Genomic DNA, 13,524 nt, shown 5'->3' with positions numbered 1-13,524 from the left:
CCAGTCCCACATTTATATGCTGGTCCACTGAAAATACTCATTAGATATCTCATTATACTCTCAATTCATGTGTTCACAGGATAGCTTCCTATGGTTCCCTCCTCCACTGATACTTTTTTCTCATTTTCCTTGGAGGGCAGTTCCTCCTTTGACCCAGCCCGTAGCTATCAATCACTTGGTCCTCTGGATGCTTCTTTCTGTTTATCTGAGAACCTGTAACTCCCTTCCCACTCCCACGTCTGTCCTCATCCTTTCTCAACCTGAATTCAGTGCAGAGACCTATTCTGCTTCCAAGCTTGCCCACCTCCAGCTCAAGTAAGAGTGACCTTTCTAAAACCCAAATTGGGAGGAACGCTCCTGGCTACTTCTGGTTTGGCGCTGTCCAGAAGGAATTAGTTTTTGTTTAAATAAACTCTTAAAAATTAAACACAAAAACAAATTGGGTTGTGTTATTTCTTTGCTTAAACAACTTCCTGACTTACCCATTGCCTTTAGGTTTCAATCCAAACTCTTTATAATTAGACCCTTGCCTTTTTGTTCAACCTCCCTAAGTAACCCCTTCTGGATGCTTTCCGTGCCCCTTTTTTCAAGCACTTGTTTGTTCATTCAGCCTTTGGTCCATTCTTTCATTTGCTCATTAAACTTTTATTGGCCACTAATATGGGTCAAGCTCTGTGCTTAAGGCTTGGGTCTGAGGCAGTCAACAGAACGGATCCTTAGACATTTCACTGACCTCTCACACTGTTAATCAGGGTTGATTAGGTTATGCTGCAGTAACAAATTTACCCTGAAATCTCATTGTTTTAACACAGCACAATTGTATTCCTTGTTACGATGCCACTCAGTCTTGGGTTGTCAGAGGCTCTGCTCTACATAGGAACCCTTCCATTTAGAGGCCCTGGCTTATAGCTACACCAGCTAGAACTCACTGTGCTCCTGGGCACTGGGACAGAGGAAGGGAGAAGCTGGATGGGCTTCTCCCTGCCTCAGCCCAGAAGTGACATGTGTCCCTTCTGCTCACATTTCATTAGCCAGAACTAGTCAGATGGCCCCACCTAATAGCAGGAGGGCTCGGAATACCATCGACAAGAACATAAAATATCTGGTGAGCATGATGGTCCCTGCCACAGGCCCTGAAGTATAGTTACCTGACTTCTGGTCTGTCCTATCCACTGGACTTGAAATTTCTCAAGAGCTGGGATTGTATCTATCTTGCTTTGTGTCCCAAACACGTGGGCACACAGTAGGCTTCTGATTTTTGTTGAATCAATGTCCTTCTTGAGCTTGAATTTAACTCAGGTCACTTCTTTTAAGAAGCATTCCCTTGCCATCTCTCTACTGTCCTCCCCCCAGCCTAGATTAGGTGTTTCTTTTCAGTGTCTTTGGGGTATCCTGTGCATACCTCAACCAAAGCACTCCTCACCCTGTATTACTACTCTTTTTTTCTTTCTTATTTTTTCTTCCCTCTCTCCACTAGATACTCCTTTCCTGGGTAAGGGGCTTTCTTTTATATTCTTTTGAGAAGTTGTATTAAGCATTACTTTTTTAAAAGTTTATTTATTTATTTTGAGAGAGACGGAGACAGTACTGTTGGGGAGGGGGCAGAAAGAGAGAGAGAGAGAGAGAGAGAGACACACACACACACACACACACACACACACACACACACACACACACTATATCCCAAGCAGGCCCCAAGCTGCCAGTGCAGAGCTCAACGTGGGGCTCCGACCCACGAAGCTGTGAAATCATGACCCAAGCCGAAACCAAGAGTTGGGACACTTAATGGACTGAGCCACCTAGGTGTCCCTGGATTAAGCATTATTAAAGCAATTTAAGAAACCTTAAAAAATAAAACATTACTGTTCCAAGCTTAAGTCCATTATAGAAATCTTCCCTGTTAGGTTTATTATTCCCACAGATTTCTTTAGTCTTTCATTGTATACCTGTGTCCCTAATCAATATAATGATTGTCCTCTGTGTCCATGTGGATAACAACTTGTCCCAGCCCCACTGTTGATTTCTCCCTGCTCTGTAGGGCTAGCTGCATCATGTTCATATGTGGGTGGGTGTGTTCTGTGGGCACATTTAGCCATCTCTGCACTGATATCACCTGTCTTGGCGATAAGAGTTTCATGAAAGGTCTAATTAATACCTGGTTGTCCAGTCCCCTACTTTGATCTGCCTTAAAATTGCAGGGGTTTTCATCTTTGCAACCGCCATTCCTAGTTTATAACGATGCTGAATGAATGTTTGTTGAATAAATAACAAATTCTGTGGTTGTTTTCCTTAGTATGTCGTTTTCAGATTTAGGAGCTTTGCCATTTGATTTCTTTTCTGATAATTTTATATTTAAAAATCAAGCTTCAGAATCGAAATTTACTGACCAGAAACACCACTTAGTGTTTTATAAGATAGGAAGGAGTAAAGCCTCTGGCTAAAGGAAAGATGTTTTGTTTTTCAGTGGGTTGTCAAGGAAACTTAGGAGAACTGTTTACTGGTAATGGTGTTTGCTTTGAAGTGTGACGACAAAGTAATGAGGCTTATTTTTCCCAATGTCTGTATTATACATAGTCTGACCTCATGTAGGCCTGCTTTGAATGTGCAAAGTAGTAACACTTGCAAGATTTACTAATTAATATTTCACATTGAAATTTAGAAATGAAATTATACTTTATGTTAGAGGTTTCCTTTGCTTTAGCTTTAGTATTGTCCCCATGAAGTTCTTTCATTTGGACTATAACTTAATTGAATGGCCCTAGTCAGCCTTTTAAGCAAATGCTTAGGTTCAGAATGGCTACGTAACACTTTGCCAACAAGTGGGAGAATTCTAGGAAGAAAGACTACATGTTCTTTATATAACAAATCCTTGAAAGATTAACCCATTTTCTACCCTTTCTTGAGTTTTCCTTGCAGATTGGATTGGTATGATTTAAATGCCAATATCCAGAGAGTCTCGGGAAGACTTTTTAAAAAAAACTCTTTGGGGCGCCTGGGTGGCTCAGTCGGTTAAGCGGCCGACTTCAGCTCAGGTCATGATCTCACGGTCCGTGAGTTCGAGCCCCGCATCGGGCTCTGTGCTGACAGCTCAGAGCCTGGAGCCTGTTTCAGATTCTGTGTCTCCCTCTCTCTGACCCTCCCCCGTTCATGCTCTGTCTCAAAAATAAATAAACGTTAAAAAAAAAAAATTAAAAAAAAACATTATAAAAAAAAAAACTTTTAACAAACATGATTGCGTTTGGGCTTATTTTTATTTTGAGAAGGAATTTTTAAAAATATAAGATTTGCCACAATTATCGCAAGATGGGAGGAGTGTGGCAGTGACTCCCTCCCCCCTTTTTTTTTTCTTGAGAGATCAAGAGAAGAGAGAACACGAGTGGGGGAGGGACGGAGAGAGAGAGAGAGAGAGGGAGAGAAAGAAAGAATCCCAAGCAGGGTTCCCACTGTCAGCACAGAGCTGGATGCAGGGCTCGAACCCACACATGTGAGATCATGACCTCAGCCAAAACCAAGAATCGGATGGCTAACAAATTGAGCTACCCAAGCACCCTTGCCCTTTACTTTTACGGAAATAGTGTATTATTTCAGCTTTATAATTTAATATGATGTAAAACTAAGGATCACTTCTTGGAAGGCTACTCCCCTGGAATATAGGCTCTGAGGAAAAAAGTAGTGGCACTGACTCCTAAATTTAGCTTTTGAAAAGTTACTGTGATCTTAAAACCAGCTTTATTTTATTGAGATGAAGTTCACATAACATGACATTAACCATTTAAAAGTGAACGAGTCAGTGGCATTTCGTACCACTAATTCAGTGGCATTTAGCAACCTTTGTATAGTTTCAAAATACTATGGTCACCCCAAAATAAAATCCTGCTCTCCATTCTTCCCTTCCCCCAGTCCCTGGCAACCACCAGTTTGCTTTCTCTCCTCTCTCTTGATTTACCTATTCTGTATATTTCACATCAGCGGAATCTTACAGTATGTGACTTTTGAGCCTGGCTTTTACTTCGCCTGATATTTTGAAAGTTCATCCACACAGTACTTCATTCTTTTTTAATGGCAGAATAATATTCCTATGTGTGTGAATGCCACATTTTGTTATCCATTCACTGATCGGCATTTAAGTTGTTTCTACTTTTTGGCTAGAGTAAATAATGCTGCTGTGAATATTTGTGTGTAAGTATTTGAGTGCCTGTTTTCAGTTCTTTTGGGTGTATACCTAGGAGTAGAATTACTAAGTCACATGGTAATTTTTTATTTAACTTTTCAGGAACCACCAAACTTTCCACAGTGCCTGAACTATTTTACATTCTTACCCAATGTTTGAGGGTTCCGATTTTTCTACATCCTTGCCAGTTCTTGTTATTTTTAAAAATTATAGCCATTCTTGTGGGTGTGAAGTGGCATCTCATGGTAGTTTTACTTTGCACTTTCCTAGTGACTAATGGTGTTGAGCATCTTTTCGTGCGCTTCATGGCTATTTGTAGATCTTCTTTGGAGGAATGCTGCTTCTTTGGAGAAATGTCTTTTTGTTATTGTTGTAAGAGTTTTTATATTTTTATGTATTTTTATTTTGGATACCAGACCCTGATCAGATAGATGATTTGCAAATATTTCCTCCCATTCTGTAAGTCGTTTTTTCACATTCTTGATAATGACCTTTGATGCACAGAAGATTCTAATTTTGATGAAGTCCAACTTATCTAGTTTTAGTTGTTGTTCATACTCTTGGTGTGTCATGTGAATTGGCATATCTTGCCAAATTCAAGGTCATGAAGATTTATTGCTATTTTATTTATTTTTTATTTTTTTTAATTACTTTTTTAAGTAAACTCCATCCCCAGTGTGAGGCTCAAACACATGACCCCAAGGTCAAGAGTCACACATTCTACCGACTAAGCCAGCCAGGCATCTCAGATTTATTGCTGGTGGGTGTACAATGAGGACTCTTATTTTAAAAACAAAATTTCGGGGGCGGGTGCCTGGGTGGCTTAGTTGGTTAAGTGTCCAACTTTGGCTCGGGTCATGATCTTGTGGTTCATGAGTCTGAGCCCCACGTTGGGCACTCTACTGTCAGAGAAGAACCCACTTCGGATCCTCTGTCCTCCCCTCTCTGGCTTGTGCCCTCTCACTCTCTCTCTCAAAAATAAACATTAAACAAACACCCACAAAATTTCATAGAATCTCCACATTTTACTTTAACCTCCCTTAGATTATACATTTATACACATCACCCAAAAACTGTGGGTTTCATATTATCTTAAATTACTCTGCATTATGCAAAGCAGAACCTAAGTACACTTAACAAATGAAATAGTACTTGTAAATTTAAAGGCATTATTTTCTCCATCCATGGGCTATATTTTGGTGACTATGTATGGATTCATGGATTTTCTTTTTAACTCCAGACCCCCTCTGAGTCAGCAGATCACAGATTTTGTAGAGGAGCACCAGGGGACTGTATCATGACATGCAGAAAAGGGATTAAGGATGGAGAAAAAGGTAACATTTCCAGGGGCCCAGGTAGTTGCAGAAACGTCAAGGAGAAAGGGGAGATGACTAAAAGGTAGGTCACCGGAAGTCAGAGGTGGAATCTGTAAGGGCTCCAGAGGACACAGCGTTTGCTTTCAGGCAACAAGAATGACTGCAGAGTGGAAGTGAAGTTCAAGGGGGAGTGTGTTGGGATTAGGGCTGGACACTCAAAAGACGTCATCAGAAAGTGATGGTTTAGGGAGCAATAGAGGATTCCTTTAGTTTTAGAAGTAATGCCAACCCAGTTCTACCTCCAAAGGAGGAGTCCAGCTAACTGTTTAGCTCCTGTCCTGGAGAAGGATAAGGAAAAGGAGCTGGGGAAATCCTAGATTTTATTTCAGCCATGATTAGAATGCAGTTAATTTTGAATTAATAATACTGTAGTCTGTATCCGTATTTTGTGTGTGTATTTGGTTGGTTTTCTCATTTCTTAAAATTTTTTCATAAAAAGTATCCAGTTTTCTCTCAGCTGCAAGCCTGATGAGGTTTTTCAACTTGACCTGTAGATGAGGGAGTTGGGTTCTCAGGACACACTTAGAGCTTGGGGTGGTGATGGGCCAGGAGCTGGGACACACGGGAGTGAGGACCTGGGAGGGAAAGTGTTGGGACTGTGGTGCCAACCAGGGCTAAGGACTGCTCTCCTTCTGGCCAGCCCTTCACAGCGCTCACAGGCTCATCAGTGACTTTCCACCCCCCCTCCCCGCCCCCAGTCCTTGTCAGCTCTGTGTTCAAAGGGCTTTAGAGAAAGGAGCTAAGAAGAGGATAGATAGGCCTGAGGGGAAGGTAGAGGTAATGGCCACTGGTTCACATGCCCTTCTGCTTTTACAAGGCGGATTGTCTGCTTTTTCCAGTAGAAATAAAAGCTACCTTACCAGAAGTGACCTGGAGAGATCTAAACGAAAAATAGGCTTAGGTACTTAGACTTTGGTGGTGTTTAAGAGTCTGAGTTTGTACAAACGTGTCTTTTTTTTTGTTTTTAACTGCCCATGTAACCTCTGTGACTTTCAGGTGCTACTCGTGAGCAGTAGTCGCCATCCAGACCGATGGATTGTCCCTGGGGGAGGCATGGAGCCCGAGGAGGAGCCGAGTGTGGCGGCAGTCCGTGAAGTCTGTGAGGAGGTGAGCGTTGAGAACAAAGGGCACGGCAGTACCTTGTAATCCTGCATCTGTCACGTCTGTGTAGTTCTTTATCACCACCCACTGACTAGACATACTCCTGATCCCAGAAGGAAGGCATTTAACAGTTACCCTGTGTTTCCTTGATGACAGGGGTCATCGGGTTGTGACGTGGTCATGTTTATCCGGCACTCTGTGCAGGGAGAGGGCTCATAGTAGTGACTGTATCTAATTATTCCAGACAGTTTTTGTGATTTCCCATGGAGCTCTTTCAGCATCGCCTCTGTCACCTGTGGCAGAAGATCAAGAACAAATAGTTCATCAGCCCTAAGAAATCAGAGGAACAGGCAGTATTGATATAAATGGCTCATTCTCATTAACCTTTAGATGAGGAGGTGGTGGCCCTTATTTTCCTGTGCTTCCTGAGTCCTGGCCTTAGAACAGTGGTTAACGCAGCAGTTCTGTTAGCCAGAAGATGTTATTAATGTTGCCATTAGATAATAGCATCTTCTTTGTTACTTAGTCACATGACATTCAGCATATATGTACTGAATTCCTGGGCTATGCCCAGTATATCTTACTAGATACTCTAGAATAAGTAGTCGGAAGAAGTAAAGTCTTGGACCCCTAGTTCCCTTACTTTGAGGAAACTAAGAAAGATATTGCAGTTCAAAGCCGGGAGGAAGGAACTGACTAACATTCCTCCATAGCCTGCTGTGCTCTGCTTACATGATTTCACTTAAGATTCCTAACTTGGTGGTGTGTTTTATCACCCTCGTTTACTTGCCCTGGCCACATAGTTGGTGCCTTTTAGATCTATTTCTTTGTTCCAGAGGGAATTTAAAACTGATTCTAAGGACATATAAAATCGCACTAAGAATGAGTCTAACTCCTACAGTTCTTCGCTGTTCAGCCCTTGCTGAAGTCCTCTGAGACTGACTGACTCTTGGAATACTCAAGGAGTTCTTTGCTTGCTCTGAAACTCCTGCAGACTTGTGTTGGCTCGTGTGCCTCTCCTTTTATCATATATCTGGTGTCCATAACTAGACTATAATCTCTGGGAGCAAAGAGTATGTTTTAAAGTTTAAATCCTCCCTTCCTGTGCCTCGTACACAGGTAGGTAAATGGAAAGTAATGAATACATGCTTCCATGACAGATGGAGTAATGGATGGAACAGTAAAAGTCCTGAAGAGTCCCCCTTTCTTATCAGACCTGGGATAATGGGGAATGCACAGGGGCAGGGTGGCCTGGAGGGGCAGATGTGATTCTGTACTCTGCCCTCCCATGCCGCAGGGCTGCACATCTTTGCCCGGTCCTTGGAAGATCTCAGAGGCTTGACTGTTTAAGTAAGTGGCAGGACCAGTTGGTGGACCTAAGCTGCACACTCTTAATTCAGATCCACTTGGCTCCTGTAGGTTCTAAGACACGTAAAGCAAAAGTGATGTTTGAAAGAGGTTCTGTGGCATTTGTGGATTAAGAAAGGTGGTTGGAAGACCTGAAATAGAGGGTTCTAGAACAGAGAGAAAGGAAAAGGTTCAGAAACTTTGCAAAACTTGCTACTTGGTTTTAGGAGTCATGGGGGGAATCTGACAGCTGTACCATTGTGGAGCACGTTGGGATTGGCGTCTGTCTCTGGAGAACTTATATTGCTGTTACTGTTGTTTGATTTTGAGAGTTACAGTTGAGTCATCCCTGACTATACACATGCAGCGAAGATGGAGAGAACTAGGAGAGATGCAGTGAGGGGCAAGAAAGGGTGTAGGGCACCCCGCTCACCTTTGTTTCCTGGAAAATGCCATCCCACGCGCCTGAGTTGGTGAGAGGGAGGCTGTGGTGAAGGAGGAGGCAGAATGCTTGTGATTTGAGAAGGTAGTGGCGCAGCACCGAAACGAATCATGTCCTCATATGTTCAGGATCCCCCTCCCTCCTGTCCGGGTGGGGTCCTGAGCTTGAAATTAAGCCCTGCTTGACTCTGAGCAGATTTTCCCCCTCCCGTCAAAGGAGAGTCCTGCCACACTATATACTTTATTCTAGCATTATTGAGAGATAAAGAATGGGAGCTGCTTGCAACTTTAGAATACGGTACCGAATAAATCAAATGTTTGCACAGACAGTAAACATTAGTGAAATATGTCATTACGAAAACAAACATTTCAGTGGCTTCTATCAAAATAGAAGGGATGGTTTTTCCAATTCCACATCCGTCAACAGAGTACAAGACTTGGAATCAGAGAGGATATAGATAGATTTTTTTTTTTTTTTAATTGCCCTTGAAAGGTAGCTTTTGTAAGCAGAAATCGCTATTCAGGGAGTTTATTTAGGTTTCAAAATGTTATGACTTTTGTAAAAGTACACATTCAAAAACTTTGTTTTTTTTTTTTTTTGTTTTTTTTTTTTTTCATAATGCTCACAGCTCTGTTCTCTAGATAAACATAGAAGATTTTACTAGTCACTTTTAGATAATATTTAGACCAGTTAATTGAAGACCTTCAGATGTTTCAAATTGGTTTTATACAGCTAAATGTATTTTATTGCTTTCTAAAGAACTTCAGTTATCTGATTTAAAAAAATAAAACCCTGGGGTGCCTGGGTGGCTCAGTCATTTGGGCATCCAACTTCAGCTCAGGTCATGATCTCACGGTTCGTGAGTTCAAGGCCCATGTTGGGTTCTGTGCTGACAGCTCAGAACCTGGAGCCTATTTCGGATTCTTTGTCTCCCTCTCTCTCTGCCCCTCCCCTTGTCACACTCTGTCTCTCTCAAAAATAAATAAACATTAAAAAATTAAAAAATAAAATAAAGTCCTGATGAAGCTCTTCAACTGAAGTCCTGTGAATCTCATACATTAAACTTACAAACTAGGTGAGTCTTAAATTCTTTAAATATTCCCATAATATATGTAAACTTACTAAGATTTTCAACTTAAAAACACAAGTCAGAAAGAAATTATTCAATTATACTTTCAAAACTGTGGTTACAATCTAATAGGCCAAGTTTTTTTTTTTTTTTATATAATCTCTACGCCCAACTGGGGCTCAAACTTACAACCACAAGATCGAGGGTCGCATGCTCTATGACTGAGCCAGCCAGGCGCCCTAGGCCAGATTCTTTTACATATTACAAAATCATAAAATATGCCTGGTTTCCTTTGTTTTTTGTTCTTTGTTTTCTTAAGTTTATTTATTTATTTTGAGAGAGAGAGAATCCCAATCAGGCTCCGCCCTCTAATCCCAGCGTCCGATGAAGGCTTGATCCCATGAACCATAAGATCATCATCTGACCTTAAATCAAGATTCCCTGGTCATCTTCTTAACATAGAAGTATATTATGGTTTTGAGGTGCCTGGGTGGCTCAGTCAGTTAAGCGTCCGACTTTGGCCTAGGTCATGATCTCGCGATTCGTTGAGTTCGAGCTCTCTCAAAAATAAATAAATGTTAAAAAAAAATGTTTTTTAAATAAAAAAAAGAAATATATTATGGTTTTGATTCCCTTAAACATTTTTTTAATTAAAAAAAATTTTTTAATGTTTACTTTTGAGAGAGAGAGAAAGAGAGAGAGAGACAGACAGCATAAGCAGGGGAGGGACAGGGAGAGAGGGAGACACAGAATCCGAAGGAGGCTCCAGGTTCTGAGCTGTCAGCACAGAGCCGGACGTGGGGCTCAAACCCACGAACCGTGAGATCATGACCTGAACCAAAGTTGGAGGCTTAACTGACTGAGCCACCCAGGAGCCTTTCCCTTAAACATTTCTTTATTTCATTCTAAATATTTTCAGCATTGCACCAGGAGAGGGTGGTTCAGTTGGTTAATTGTTGATTTCTGCTCAGGTCATGATCTCACAATTCATGAGATCAGGCCCTGCTGCAGAGCCTGCTTGGGATTCTCTCTCTCTCTCCCCCTCCGCTGCTTGTGCTCGCTCACTCTGTCTCAAAAATAAATAATCATTAAGAAAAAGAAAAAGAAAGAAAGATGTTTACCCACCAAAGAAACCAGGCCCTTCCTGTTAAGTGAGACCAAGACTCTTGGGTGGCCTGATAGGAAATGCTGATCCAGACCACTGTTGTTCTGTCAGGGTATAACTTTGGGGTGCCTTGGTGGCTCCGTTGGTTAAGCATTGGACTCTTAGTTTTGGCTTAGGCATGATCTCGCAGTTCATGGATTTGAGTCCCACGTTGGGCTCTGCGCTGGTGGTATGGAGGAATCTGCTTGGGATTCTCTATCTCCCCTTCTCTCCCTCCCTATCCCCTGCTCATGTTTGCTTTCTCTCTCTCTCTCCCTCTCCCTCTCCCTCCCTCTCTCTCTCGCTCTCTCTCTCTCTTTATAAATAAATAAACTTAAAAAAAAAAAAAAAAAGAGGGTAGCTTCAAAAGCCTGGTGTCGTGGAGTCCACGTTGGGTGGGAATGGGTGTTGAGTGAGCACTTTGCAGTATCCGGCACACGTGGCTAACTTTGTCCTTCAGCCTGCAGGCTCCTTCCTCCATCAAGCCTTTGTGATTCCTCCCTGCAGACTCAGTCTTCTTGCTGTGTGTTTCCATTGCAGTCCGTGCTTCCTAGCGTTGTAGTGCTTATCATTGGTACTGCTTGCTTAATTGTGTCCTGTGCTAGACTTCACATTGTCTGTAGTCAGACGCTATTCTCTTTTGCTCACTGTTCAGTCTGCAGTGCTTATTAACACATAGCAAGTGCTTCACAAAATAAATGTTTCCATTGGTGACGTGACCCCTAGAGCAGCCACATAAATATGAGGTAGGCCCTTTTTGGGTTGCCAGGAGCAAACATGCCTACAGGTGTCTCAGAACTGTGCCTACAGGCTGTGCAGAACTGGAAACTTGGGTCACAGTGCACAGGAGGGCCTCGCTCACGGTGGGTGGAGTGACGGTGGGAGTGCAGTGTAGCTCAAGGAGCCTGGTCACCTCACCTGTGGCCCAGCCCCCGTCTTCCACGGGGATGATGCCTTCCTAATCTCTCTCAGTGTCCTGGCTTCTGCTTACCACCTTCTGTGTTTTCCCTCCTCTGTGCGCCACACTCGGCCTTCCCGACAGAGGTGACCTGTGGGCACAGCTGCCGGGTGACATCATCGGCTTCTGGCTATTTTGAAGACGTTTGCCTCAACTTTGCATCAGTTGCTGATTTCTTATTTCTCGCTGCGCTCAGAGTGTCCAGATCATGTGCTATAAAAGCATGGCGGCTGGTGCTTCAGAACACCTGCAGCAGCTTTGCCGGGAGGATCCTGTGTATGTAGTAAAAAAAAATATTTACTAACACAGGAAAATGTTTGTGACACATTCCTAAGTGGTCAAAGCAGACTCAAAAACAGGATTTGTGACATAAAACCATTCAGTGGAAAAGAAACGTGTGTGTCTATTTGTGTGGAAAAACTGAATAACACTGGTTGCACACTACGTGCCAAGCTCTGTTCTAAGCATTTTGCAAATGTTGCCTCATCGAATTCTCTCCGGACTCTCTGAGCTGGGGGCTGTTACTGTCTACGTTTTACAGGTGAGAAAAAACAGGTTGAGTGAGATTAAGTATTTTGTCCGAACAAATTGTGCCCAGCTAAGTGTGCTCAAGGTACAACCAGGTGCGATAACACCCTGATATCAAGGATCATGGTTGTCTCAGGAGTGCACAGGTGCTCTCTGGTTATCTCCAGCCTTACCAGTCTTACAGTCCAGAGCATCTAGTCTCAGCACGCATCCTCCTCTAATTCTATGCTCCTTGAAAGAAGCTCTACCAAAATGCTCATGGCGGTTCTCTGGGTTAGCTCATAGATTATCAAGTTTTTTCCATGGAACACACATATATGTTATTACTGGAAGAATTTTCCATATAAACATGAATGGAGTGAAATTATTAAGTCTGGCGTGGCGTCGCCGGGCCAATGTACCATTAGACTCAACCTGTTCAGAAGGTTTGTTTAACCCGGCTTAAAAAGTTCAGCATATTGGCTGAATTTCAGAGACCGATAAATCTGTAGCACTTGAAACATTAGCAGTCACATCTAACGGGCTAAAATATTCCCTTTTGGAAACTGGCATCCATTTTTTAGCTGCTTATAGTCAGAATCCTATTACAGTGACCCGTCAAAGGGCGAGAAGGATGAGGCTTTCTCCCAGGGCCAAGCAGGGGCCTTGGAAACAGTGCATCTCTAGCCCAGGGCAGCAAAGGCTTGTGTGAGCCAGCCATGTGACACCCTCTGTAATGAAAAGAAAAGCACCTCTTTGTGTAGTTTTCAGAGCTATTCTTTCTTGCTAATTCAAAAGGAAAGGTAAAACTTTGGGCTGACAGGGAGAAAAGAGAGAAACTGGATCTGAAACTGTTCTGTCTTCTGTTCGTTATATCCCCCGTTCTCACCTCAGGCGAACCAAGAGCGTTATCACAAAGGTAAAGAACATCTGAAAACAGAATCGGGAGAAAAATACGTGCATACTTTCAACTGCCCCCTCTTCAAGGATGACAGAGATGGGTACCTTCTGCCTCTAGAGAGACGTAGTCAGTGATGACACTTGACAATAGGTGGCCAGATTCCAGCTCCTTTTATCTGCTGCTTCGCGTCTGGACAGGGCCCATATCCTCAGCACCATTTCCAGCACACCAACTATAAAGTATTTGTAGGCAGCCTGATAATTGATCTGTGACATAGACACAGCTTTTAAAAAAAATGTAGCTTGTTCTCTCACTTCCTCACTTGAATCCTAATATCACACTTCCCTGCTACTCTGGCTCTTACCACCTGTTGCTTTGCGGTATAAACTTGCCATCTTGGAAATTTCTGTAGATTAGTTAGTGATGTCTTCTACTTCCCTGTACCTCTTGCTGTCCTTTCGTAAGTTTTTAATACACTGTACAAAAAGTAAAACTTTCACCACATGTT

General features: G+C 42.5%; 1 protein-coding gene across 3 annotated transcripts in view; it reads left to right on the top strand.

The window, feature by feature from the left end:
- The window catches only part of NUDT3 (nudix hydrolase 3), a 132,493-nt gene that overhangs the window by 58,667 nt on the left and 60,302 nt on the right, over positions 1-13,524 (top strand). For all 3 annotated transcript variants that reach the window (XM_060615232.3, XM_060615231.3, XM_060615233.3), the window contains exon 2: positions 6,544-6,654. In XM_060615232.3, the coding sequence (XP_060471215.1) occupies positions 6,544-6,654 (111 nt within the window). The remainder of the gene's footprint in view (positions 1-6,543; positions 6,655-13,524) is intronic.

Source organism: Panthera onca, chromosome B2 (genome assembly GCF_046562875.1).
Source record: "Panthera onca isolate mPanOnc1 chromosome B2, mPanOnc1 haplotype 2, whole genome shotgun sequence".
NCBI classification, from domain to species: Eukaryota; Metazoa; Chordata; class Mammalia; order Carnivora; family Felidae; genus Panthera; species Panthera onca.
Note: the sequence above shows the minus strand (reverse complement) of the source record. Positions and strands in the feature narration are given on the sequence as shown.